The sequence below is a fragment of the Camponotus vicinus genome, unplaced genomic scaffold, assembly GCF_025532165.1.
Source record: "Camponotus vicinus isolate PSW18456_S1 unplaced genomic scaffold, iyCamVici1.0 SCAF_6, whole genome shotgun sequence".
Taxonomy (NCBI): Eukaryota; Metazoa; Arthropoda; class Insecta; order Hymenoptera; family Formicidae; genus Camponotus; species Camponotus vicinus.
This window is the reverse complement of record NW_028141978.1, coordinates 645,297-658,010: the sequence shown is the minus strand read 5'-3', so window position 1 is coordinate 658,010 and position 12,714 is coordinate 645,297. Positions and strand designations below refer to the sequence as shown.

The 12,714-nt window shown below is 36.5% G+C and overlaps 1 protein-coding gene across 6 annotated transcripts in view; it reads left to right on the top strand.

Annotated features, from left to right (window-relative positions):
- Nucleotides 1-12,714, top strand: part of Rhogap100f (Rho GTPase activating protein at 100F) — a 68,719-nt gene that overhangs the window by 2,377 nt on the left and 53,628 nt on the right. For 5 of the 6 annotated variants that reach the window (XM_083103658.1, XM_083103657.1, XM_083103656.1 and 2 more), the window contains 2 exons: nt 1,420-1,524; nt 6,960-7,203. In XM_083103658.1, the coding sequence (XP_082959784.1) occupies nt 6,985-7,203 (219 nt within the window). In that variant the 5' untranslated portion in view covers nt 1,420-1,524; nt 6,960-6,984. Of the gene's footprint in view, nt 1-770; nt 1,125-1,419; nt 1,525-6,959; nt 7,204-12,714 lie in introns of those variants that run through there. The other variant, XM_083103659.1, reaches the window with a different exon arrangement.

The following is a 12,714-nucleotide window of genomic DNA, read 5'->3' as shown; positions in this document are numbered from 1 at the left end:
GATATAGCGTAGGAGGATCGCCACGGCGAAAGGAATCGAAGAGTGAAGTTCAAGAACCAGTTGAATGTCGGTTATGTAAATCATTATGTCGACGACGGCGTCGTGTTGCTGCCGCGGCGTATCGGTTGATACGCGTCGGTGACACACACGATGACCGTACGATCTTATCGGTCCGACTCACCCGACTCTCGCCGTCCGTTTCCACTTTAGGTATTCCTCGCTCTCGTCCCCCATTTTCATTTCCAAACGAATAGACTAAATCCGGGGAAATGACATTTTATGGAAACTTGTTTCGGCGGATCTATTTTTGCGGTCCTGAAAAAAAGCGATATGTATATTTATATCGTAGAACCGTATTTATATGTTTTTCAAGTGCTTTTATATCACTTTTTCATTTTCTACCTTCGCGGGAATATTTTTTGCTTTTTTTTGCCGTGCATTTTTCGAATTTAACAAATTTCACCGATCTTCATTTCTAAATTCCGCTGATTAACGATTAAACGTGGAAGAATTCAATTTGGATTCTCTTGACGAGAGGAATGCGCGAGTGAGCTAGAAATCAAACAATTCCGCGAGTTTCTTCGGCTTTTAGTATACCAAAAGTTTCACGTGTGGCTGTGCTTCGCTTTGTTGAACGCCTCCTCCTCGCGTTTTGTATTCTTTTGGTAGAAACTCCGACAATCAAATGTATTTGCGCGTAAATATCCGCTTTCTCGCTCATTCCGCGCGAGATTCTCATAAATATCAAATCTCCTTTATATCGAATAAGCCCACTTTGTTGTCACGTTGCGTGATTAATGACAGATAATTTTTAAATATTGTCAGACAGATCGTAAAAAATTTCCTATTAATATTGCAAACATTCAAGCAATTAGACATCTGCGAGTCCAATACTAATTATTTCCCGCACGATATGTTTGTCGAATATCCGGTGGTAACCATCCAATGTTTGCTCATTTTTAAAGAGTAGAAAATAGCGCGAGAGAGGTCAAGGGAATTTTTTCGGAAGAGAGAGACACGCGGTGTTATCCTACTACAAAAAACGATCGAAACGAAGAGAGGCAAAGTGTCATTTGGAAGAAAAATCGTCGGGCATCGTTAAGTGTTAAGTGGCGTGTGTAAAGGTATTAAGTAACTCGTGGCGTGATACGATGTAGTTAATCTTTCGTGTGCGTAGAAACGATCGGTCGATTTTTTTTTACACCTTCGATACGCCATTAGCAAACCGCGCCGTTTAAACGCTGATGTTTTACTTAGGGAAAAAATTGCCGTGCGTTTATCCCGGTAATCAAGCTTTCTCCCTTCCTCCCTCCCTCTCTCTCTCTCTCTCTCTGGTCTTTCCTTTTTAATAACGATAATTTAATCAGAGTCACGTGGCCGCGATTCGCGTAATGGTAACGATCGTTCGTAATCTTTCAGGACAGAAGAGGGTGAGGCTCGACGTCCAGCAGAATGAGAGAAACTGTCAGACACTGGTCGAACAGGGACCCACCGGCCCTTCGCATGAGAGATGATTTTTAGAAGGTACGTAACGATCCATGAAGGACAAGGGGAGGGGCAAGGGGCACGTATTCTCGTGTCCCCATTTAACGCTTTGCTTGTCTAATACGAAGGTATTTGATGTAATCGAAGCGCCATATTTAGCATTAAACGTCATTCGCTAGGGGATAGCTAAAAGCGAATTTAGCGGGATAGTAAAAAGCATGGGATATAAAATGTCGAAAGTCAGGATAACGCTAAATAGAAACTAGATGGCAAAGAAAAAGGAAACTTCTTTATTTTATGTCTCTTTTCTTCTCTGTCTCGAAAATGTGTGTATGGCATGAATACAGAGCTCAAGTGCAGCAGTCATCTTTCTCAACGACAGTTCGCGATCTCTGTTGTTTCCTTCTTGTTGTCAAATCTTCTCTGTCAATCGGAAATTGTGTGCCCAGAGTTATTTCTTTCCAACTTACTCTGGAAATATGGAAATTGCATGTAACGTGTCGTAAAATGTAATAATGCTCTTCTACAAAGTCACGTAGAGATTTGACGATTGTGAGCATGACGGAAAAGTATCGGTCGTATCAGTCAATGTTTTACGAATAAGGTAGCTGTTTGTACGCGTAACATCGAAATCTGAATACAACAAATTTTTGCAGTTGTTCTCTTGTACATATTAAATATTGCGTTAATTTAAACCAGTTTTTGCAACTATAAATTATTTTTATCCATAAAACATAAAAAATATTACTATTTGACGATATTCGTAAAAAATTCGCGGTAATATGATTGTATAATCAATGCTTTAATCAATATTAATGGTGTCGCAGTAAAATTCATTTGTTAAAGTAATCTCATGCTGTGATGGAATGTGTGCGTGAATAAAAGTTTGCATAAATCAATTTTTTTACACTATTATTTTAGCATGATATACGAAAATAAAAAGAGCGCCCTTTTTACACTTGATAATGAAATAGCGCTGCAAAATAATTTGCTCCTCGTGAAAAATGTCAGGTCTTTAATAATTAAATCTGTTACCTTTCAAGCTAACAAAAATTTGACTTATATACCGACAATATTCGCTAACGTCGCGTTTCTCTTCCGCCTGTCATGCATTCTGTCATGCATTTCCAACGCTATAATCAGTACAGACCTCGAGGAGCGTTAAGCTTAATCACGGGCAATAACAATGAGGCTCCATAAAGCATGAACGGCGTATTCTCGAAGATTTACGCGATTGCGACGAGGGGATTAGGGGAGGAGGGGATGTAAAATCGGCGCACGGCACCCTCGGGAACGCGTGACGGTTTATCTTCCTCCGTTGCATGCGCATTATTATCATTATACTGCTCGTTCCTCCTCCTCCTCCTCCTCCTCTTCCTCCCCCCTCTCACTCTTTCCTTTTTTTACTGCAAACACTTTCCTGCAGCGGCAGCGCCAGCTCGAAAGAATTTCGCAAGGGAGCTATTGGCCGTTTACTCTCAAACTATAGCGACACTGTTTACGATCCCGCATTACGATGCATAGTGCAATAGCCGCGGGATAAGCCGCTGCAGTTTGACCTCTTAGCAGTTATGGCTTTCTTCGGTCACTGTTTATCAGGAAACCCGGCCGGCGACGGATTTCGCGAGAAATTATCGACCCTGCCCGATGTATCGTCGAGACACGCGAGCGACAAATCGAGTGGCGAATCAAAAATAGGAATGCAAGAGAGAAAACATTAAAGTTTCATATTTCATATGTCTATAGTTGAAGTTGTTAAATTGTTTTGTAACGTGCACGTTAGAGGATAAAACAGATCTAAGATGTCAAAAAGGCGGCGCCTTCTTCTCTCGTCTTTTTCTAAAATTCAAGACAGCTCTTGTCAAAGATTTTTTTTTTTCTATGAAAGAGCGACCCCCAATGTGCTATTCAGGAATATATTTCTTATAAAAGAAGAAAAAACCGGCTTAAATTCTCTTGGGAACAACAGTAAATATAAATGCGTTTTTCTTACTTTAAAAAGTATATACTTGCAATCTTGCAGGAGCAACTCTGGCGTCATAAAAAATGTTAAGCTTCCAACTTCGTAAAGAAGAAAGGATCAAAAAGTAGGAAAAGATATTTTAATAATAATAGTCAAATCTTTTTCATTAGGCGCCTTCACAAATTCCTTTGTTTCTTAGAAACTGAGGGAAGTGTGACTTGATAATAATAAAGTTCTTCCATTCAACGGTTCAATTACGCGGGTACGTCAACTGCGTTTCAAGTAGAACGACATTTACGTTTCCTCGCACTCGCGGCGTGCTCCACTTTTGGGCTGGCATGTGCTCATTTCGGATAAGTTTCTGAATGAAGCTCGCGCCTGGCTCTAATTAAATCGCGTGAATGAGCGCAAGACGCCGTCACCAAACGTGCCAAGGATAATAAGTTTAACGGAAAGGTAAACCTATCATGCTAGACGAGAGAATCCGCACGAGGATCAAACTTTAAAAATATCGTCGATTTATTCGCGATGCGGCCGGGAGTAAGACTCCGTTCAGGAGTTTGGGACCGAGTTTGGTCAGACGCCCATATATCATAGGTAATGTATCACTGGCTATTGACACGTGACAAAAACTTTGTGTTTCCCTTAATAATAGACATTCTCGCTTAGTCTTAAGTTATTATTGGAGTTTATATATCGTAATTATTAATCTATTTTCTTTTTCCCTCTCTTTCTTCTTTTTAATCAGCAGTTTTTAATTTTTTGCCTAGGACAAAGGGCCTTTCGAGCGATAAAATCTCGAGTGCTTCTTTCTGTTCCTATACAATAGCTCATTAGATGCGTTAAATAAGCAGAAATTTCTCTGATAAATGCGTTCATGACAAGGATAATAATCTAATAAAACAATTTATCAATTTTGGCGCGTGTGGATCAAATTCTTTATGAATTCTATTATTCAACGATATTGTAAACTATATTATTATTGCTACAAGTGATTTAATTAATTTGCAAGTGAGAAATTGAATTGTACGGATTTTTAAAATAAAACGCAAAACATATTGAAAGTAACTTTTCGTGGAAAAATGTCTTCGCTTTTATTTTCGTTGGCAAAAAAATTAAAGAACGATTTAGAGGGTACATGAAATTCCCTCGATAGACTTGAACGGACAAACGAGGGGAAATGTCCTTTTTTAGGGCAAGATTCTCGTACAGAGGGTCAAGGTTTGCTACGCGTTGCCCCGACACGTGTTTTGGAATTTCATTGATTCTTAATGAGCCGACGCGAGTCCGACACAGAATGTCGTAGAAATAGTAATCCAAGCGGTTTGACATAGTCGGACTGACGTGGCTCACGAGATTCCTGTCATGCCATGCCATGATGACCCCAGATCAACCGTGATCACGTGTCGGCATGTACCGTTAGATTATCCGATCATGTTCGATATACATATGGGCTGTCCGAGAAACGGGTCAGCTCCTCTCACATTGCAAATATAAGTAATTCAATTAGAGCTGGAGTAGTAATCAATATATAATCACTTTCTCACAAAAAAAGCAAATTTAAAAAAAATTAAAAGCAAACAAAAGTTTAATTAAGTGATTTACGATTATTAAGTAGCTTAATAATTTGTAGAGATCGAGATGTTTTTTTTATAAAACTTTTTCAATAACACGAATTTTCACTCTCTCAGATATTGTGCATAATATTTGCATAATTTACGCAAGAAATAAGAAAGTTATGAAAAATATTAGCGTTTATTTTCAATAATCGATTAAAGTTCAATAGAATTTTCAGAGAAAATAAAACTTACAATTAAACTTGAGATTCTCGATTGTGTGAATAAGTAATTTCTAAAAAATTCCATTTTTATGATACTTTGGAAAATTTTATATAATATTAATATATATATAAAATATAATACACGATTTTATGTATATACATGAGGCCTATTTCTACCGTTTAATCATGAGAAAATTTTCTGCCCATTACATTATCATTTCTTTATTAAATTCCGCAAGCTCAATGATAAACGACAATCGATCTTTATTATTACGACTATTTGCGGTACTAACCATTACAGATGGAATTTCATTTTCGCTCCAGTTATATTTTATTAATGGCACTAGAAAAGAAGTGACACGGATTCGCAGGCAAGAGATGTCTCGTTTAATTTCAGCGACTTTCGCGTGTACAACTGTGATTTATTAGTACGAGTATGCGCCGGCACGTAGTATCGATTGTCTTGAAGCAGCCAGTGATGTTTGTATTATTCCGCGAATCGAGCCAAAGCAGGCGGCGTTTAAATATTTGGCAGGCTCGCGCTTGTAACCCTTTGACGAAATTATATTTGCTTCGATTCGTGTCGCGCGTACTAACATTGAAATAATTATTAAATCTGAATGCGAAACTCTGTAAGCAATGTGCCGATCAATTTGACCAAAATGCGTAATTTATGTATATACCAATTATATATATATAATCAAATAACAGTCGGAATTATATCGCCAATCAAATTCTACGATTTAATATTTATCGATATATTTTAATCGAGCATACATATTTTACAGTTAGTGCTGCATCAATAATGGAACATCGTGTCCTCAGTTTTTCAACTCATTTAAATTTGATATTACCTTTTTGAAAGACTTCCAATTTTAGACGTTTGAATGGAGCGTATCCTATATATCTATCTCAATTTTTGATGAATAAAAAGCGGAATTTTTCAACGTTTAAATATATTTTATTGGATTATGGCGAAACCAAATTAGGAGGCTCTGATATTGCAAATGTGCGACGACAGATTTGACGATATTCGATATTTTATCGATAAAAATCACGCTGATGCATCTCGGGATGCGTATTTAAATTATTAATGTCTATATCACGTGTCACGCTTATTTCTGGAAAAAAGAGGAGGAGCATTTCAAAGAGAATATAATGGAAATGTAGGACGAGGACGTGAGAGAAAGAGGGAAAAATAGAAAAAGAAAGGGAGAGAGAATACATTGCATATTCGTGCTCGACGTGCGTTCTCGCGGATTTATATAACTGTCGGCGATCCGGGAGAAGGAAGGGGGAATCATCTGCATGTGCGAATTGGTAATCGATCGCGTGGATACAGGCCGGCCGTTAATAAATTAAGATAACCGTGAATCGGGGAACGAGAGGGAAAATAGGTTAATGAGACGCGACGGGGGAGGGAACAGTTTTGTTAGGGGAGGGAAATGAGAAATTGAGAAGCGCGACACGTGGAGATTACCGATAGATCCATTACAAGTTTATGACTCGTCCATAGATGTAAAGTACGAGCTGTCGTCTTATCATAAATAAATAAAAATATTAACCATACATTTTTGCACCGTTTCAATTCCTAAGATCGAATAGAGAAATTGTTCTCCAGTTTTCCCTCTTTTCGAAAAATAATAATTATAAAAAATTATAATTATAATTATAAATAATTATAAAAAAACTCACGCATCTTGACACTCGACTTTTCTGTCACAATTTTAGGAAGAGGGCATGACGCACCGAACTCATGCAGTGGCGAAAACACGTGCGCATCAAGTACGGTGGTCGAGTCGGTGTCGGTCAAGGACAACGGGAGCGGGAGCAGGTGCAGCTGCAGGTGCGCGTGCTGCAGCTGCAGAGGGAAGGGGGCGCAAGACTCAGCTACGTCTGTCATCAGCCTCAACTCTCGTCGACGGCTCGCCGCAGCTGCAGCGCAGCAACCATGCTCTGCTGCGGCCGCAGGAAAGTAAGTGCAACGTATAAGCAGTAGAATGCATGATTGATACATCCTATAATAGATTGCTCGCATCTGTCACGGAAAGCATCTCGAGAAACGCAACGAATACGCAAATCTGATCCTTGAATTTCTTTTTCACGGTTTTTTAAAGAAGAATTGCGTCTCTACATTTTTCTTAGAAACTATTTAGATAATATATTTATAGATTTCTGTCAAATGATACAGTGAAAGTATCCAGGCAAATTGTTAAAAAGCCTTTCTTTCGATGATCAAGTTTAAGCTTTTTTAGGAAATAATAAATTTTTGCATAATTGTTTTCGAAAATCAAAATGGATTTATCTCTTCTCTTCTCGCATAAAATCATATATTTAAAAATCATAAGCTTTCTCGATAGTTTGAAAAACGTTTCCTTTCAGTAACGTTGCGTTATGTCACGCAAGGCAAAAATTTCTATTATGCATTTCTGTCGTTTATTCTAATGCGAAAATCACGCATTTATATCACGCTCGAATCACATTTTATATATACGTTAAAGGGCAGATGTGAAAAATCCAGCTTGTCCATCACACGTTCATTCATATCGCAACTTTTATCCGATAGAATATTGTGCACAGCCAACGGTGCAGAAGTTATTCGTATGAGCACATTTAATTTTACATTCTATCTATACTAGATACTCTGTCACTATCGCGTTTTTGTCCATGCCCATACTTTCTGCGATAATTTGATACAAAAACTTGCAGCTCTTGAATTTTCAATAATGTGCAATCGATATTATAAAAGCGTTAAATCAAATTTCCGTTAAAATAATCCTTTGCTTGCAATAGAGAGAGATTTATCCACTTGTACGTTACAAATTAAATTCATCATCCAAAGTTTTATTTCTCAATGTTAAATCACTCGTACTTCATATGCAAAGAGCTTTTTAATAAAGAGCAAATTTTCTGCTAATCTAAAAAAAAGTAATCAAATAAAATATATTCGAGATGTACGTACGACAAAATTGTCATTTGTGTAATAATACAATAAGTTTAATTAGTATTTAATAATATATTTCAATTTCCAAGTACTACAATTTTCTGAAAAATTTATTTACAACCTAATGAATGCAATTATGAGATAAGGATTTTCTTTTTTTTCAACTGAATTTAAATCCTTTGTTATCACATTCTCGAAAAATAAGATATTTTGATGCATGATATTACAAATGAAGAAAAAGTACGCTCATGATGGAGCACCGGGGGTGAATGGGTTAACCGAAGTCGTGTTCAACCACCCCTACCCCCGCCTTCCACCCATCCCTCCCTCCGTCGTTTTATATCGCGAGCTGAGAAACGACGGTGCCGGAATCACGAAGCCGAAGTCGTTCAAGCACACAGCTTTCGAGCACCGGCTCCGGATTGCCGTCCATTCAATTTGTCTCAATAAATCGTCTGGTGGGCTTCCTCGCGTCAAGTCGGCCGACTGGTCGCGCAATTTTCCTTTTCGCAAGACTCATCTTCGGAGTCCTCGAGCTTTGGACAAAATATCGCATTAACACCACATTTAAAATAAAAATAAAAAAATTTGTCACCTCGCATTTCTCTCTCTTGATCAGGCTCTCCGTCTTTTCCAGGAGCGTTATTAAAATATTAAAAAGAATTAGGATCTATGACATATATTAAAATGTTATCCCCTGTCTTTTCCATGCATATTACTTTAATAATGACAAGACAATGCCACAATATTTATCGATAATAGATCGATGATTCTTATCACTACTAATTTTCAAAATTACGGACATACGCTCGGTTTACCTAAGTAAGATAGGTCATGCTTACGATTACACCGCCGTTCTGTCGCGCTCAATTTACATTGCACCGACCGTCCGACCGCGTCGAACGATCGCATCGGCGGCAAGTCGGGATTAATCGGGTTAATGTCACGCGCTCTCACGTGCACGGCTCGGTCGCCACGTGCATCCGCCGATGCACATATTATGGACATTCTGAGGATAGTGCAACCAAATTTATCATGTGGTCTCGCGCGAATAAACTTGATAAAATATATACGTCATTTTATATCACGCTTTAGGTTGGATATTATCGTAGAATTAAAGTCAGATTTTATGACACACCTAGCAAGCTTTAATTAATAAAAGTCCAGCAAATCTTCATCGTTTCTTTTTTTCCCAGCAATTTTAAATGTCCGATATTGGAACATTTCGCGATAACACAATCCTATAACTCTCGACGTAACAATAATTTAATAATTTAATTTTATTAATTTAATTTATATACATTTATACTCCTCCAAGCAAGCTTTATTAACATTTAACGAAATTATATTATGGAGCAATTATAAATTATGTAGCTCGTGCATTTGACGTATGAAAGAATATTGTGAGAAACACATACGATAATTTAATAAGAGAAGAAAACGATACGTTCCATTATATTTATCGATCTGAAACAGACCAATGCTTTCCGATATATCAAAGGTTAATTTAAAAGTTTATTTGTAACTGGAGTCGCATCCTCGCGAGCCAACACAATATAAATTTTTACAATATTTTTACAATAATTGTGAATCGTAGTGTCAATTGTTATTTTTTGCATATAACCTACTTGAATATTTATTTTATCAATACAATCTCGCAAATTATATTAGGTTTAACGATTGTGTGTTAAATATTTGATGTATTTAATTTTAAACAAAAAAAAAAATACTAACCATTTTCTTCTGCAAAATACATGCACTCATATTTTATTCTTTAGATTTTACATTCTAAAATATACCGTTTGAGAAACTACGGAGATATCATCCAATGAGCGCAAGACTTTAAATAGTCATCGTAAAACGTAATGCGAAAATATGCTCGACCTTAAACTGCCCCATATATTCCGCGAAAAGTCTCAAATCGATACGTAACGCCCGAGAATACATCTTTGGTTTAATTCGCGAGCAATTTTTGCTCCCAATAAAATCGTATAAACTTCTCGTTCGTAGTCGTCGGATCTTGGAATTGATATTGTCGAGTGTACGCGTTCGCAGGATGGAAAATATGATACCGGTGGAGAATATCAGTTCGCGGTAAATCAATATAGAGAGATACGGAACGGCACCCCCGACCGGGACGGGATGGGACGAAACGCAGTCGGGGGCGGGGGCGAGGATGGGGGACGGGGGACGAGAGCGAGGGTGGCTTTATCTGATATATTTGTCACAGTCGCGCCCGCAAATATCCGGCAGACTGCCATTATTTTGCATTCTATCGGCGTCCGAGGCTCGGGCGAAATAAACGCGCATACATTTTCTATCGGGGGGCCGTGAGGGGAGGGGGGGGGGGCACGGTTTTCGCTACGCGATGCCGGAAAATCGGCGAAAATGACGAAGGGAGACCAGGGGAATTTATTTATATACGCATACATGCGATGAGATGTTATTGCCGAACGCAATTAAAATATGGACGCGCAAGCGGATTATAGTCGTTTCGCATCGTGTAAGTCGAGGAAAAATTGATTCTCAATTTGCATCCAAGAAGCATAATTCTATTATTATTTCTCTACCTTCTACTACTAATTGTAAGTTTTATCTTCATTGAATTTTTGTAATGATCGTTTTTGTGATGATTATTAATTCTTTATTTCTTAATTATCCGACAATTTATTATAACAATCTTTTGTCACGTTGTTAATTTTTATTATTATAAAATAAAAGTTTGGTTCCCCAAAAAATTATAGAGCGAGAGAAAGAATTTTTTATCGGAATGTGAAATGTGAAATACAAAACTGTATTTTTTACATTTTTAATGCATTTAATACTATAAAGAGTATGATAGTCAAAAACAAAAATGCTTACAACAACTTAGATTTTCATAATAATTATTTTCGAACAAAAAAATAGAACATAGACAATATTCTAAAAATATTGTGAGTTTAACATGATTTTTCTAATAAATATATTACATACGTACATGCGGTCATTATTGGACAAATATCCGATAAAGTTTAATTTTATATTCCCTTCAAACAAAGGGATCTTCGTTTATTGTCATGTCGCACGTTCTCATTCTGTTTAACGGTTTTGAATGCAATCAGAAATTTTGCTGCACGAATAAAGATATTGAAATTCCTTTTCTATTTCAAATTGAAAAGAATTTTCCAAATTAATGCAATATTATAGGAAACAGAATGGATATCACAAAAATAATTATGTAATAACTAATATATAATAATATTAATATATAATAAATATATAATAATAAAAATAACAATAATATGCAAAAATGTTATTTTTTGCCACCTGATTAATGACATTTTTTAAACAATTTATTCTTTGAAACAATCGATCCGCTGAGATAATTTTTCGAACTTTTTATTTATATCTGGAAATTGTTATTTAAAGAATGTGGAGGTGTTCTTTAAATAAAATAATCAAGGAGAGAAAGGACAGACTATCGTGAAATATCACGGCCTTTGGCATACGTCGGCGTTTCTCCACTGACGTCTGACCAGAACGAGGGGGAAATGCAAATACATCTTTTGAAAAAGACTCTTGCGTATCGAACAAGTTCAATGAATGCGAGAAGACAAAGAAATGGCGATGCGCGTTTCCTTTTTGCATTTCTTTCATGTATTATATTCTTTTGTTAAATATCTACTTCGAAAACGCGTTTTTTTCTCAACTGTCGTGGCAATTTATTATAAGCCTCGCCAAATTAATAATGACATATCTGTATTTTTGATTATCTAATTTGTATAGACTTTGTATATAAAATAATATATTGCACTTTTATATGTATTATATTTACGTACGTTCTCTAACATAGAAAAACGCAAAAGAAATATATGTAATTAAACTATATAAAGCTAAAAAAAATATACTTAAAAAATTAAAAATTTTTTGCTATATATTTGCTTTGTGTTAAATTTTATAAATTCCATTATATATTTTTTCTTATAATTTTTGTAACGATATAATTTTACGTAAAAATTAATTTTCTGTATACAATATAACTCTGTTTTCACATTCCAAAACCATGCAGTTTATTTAAATTTAAAAATAGAAAAAATACCCTTTTGCGTGAATTTTTAGTAGCAAGAATCACGGTTAATTTAGCTACGAAATGCTTAAATCCAGCCGACCGTGTAATTACTGTTATCTCCGAGACGTTGCGTAATCTGTGGTCGTTCATTATCACCGATTCTGTTTTGTGCTCCTAAATCACTTTTATCGCTATTCGCATCGGGTGGAAGAAATCGATTTAATAATGTGCACTTGTCGCCAGTCGTTATTAAGAAAAAGGCAAACTTACAAGTAACGCAATCTTTCTTTTCGCTAATATATTTCCATGATGTCTCTCTCGTACATTTCCTTTTTCTATCATTGTTATTACGGGATTTCTAACGTACGATAAAAACTGTCAATTTAAGAAAAAAACAGCAAATTTACATTTTCCGCAAAAAGTGCCCAGGTAAAATTACGTCGGCGATGTGTCAACCGGCATGTCCAACGATGCAGCGCGACTTATATCGTGCC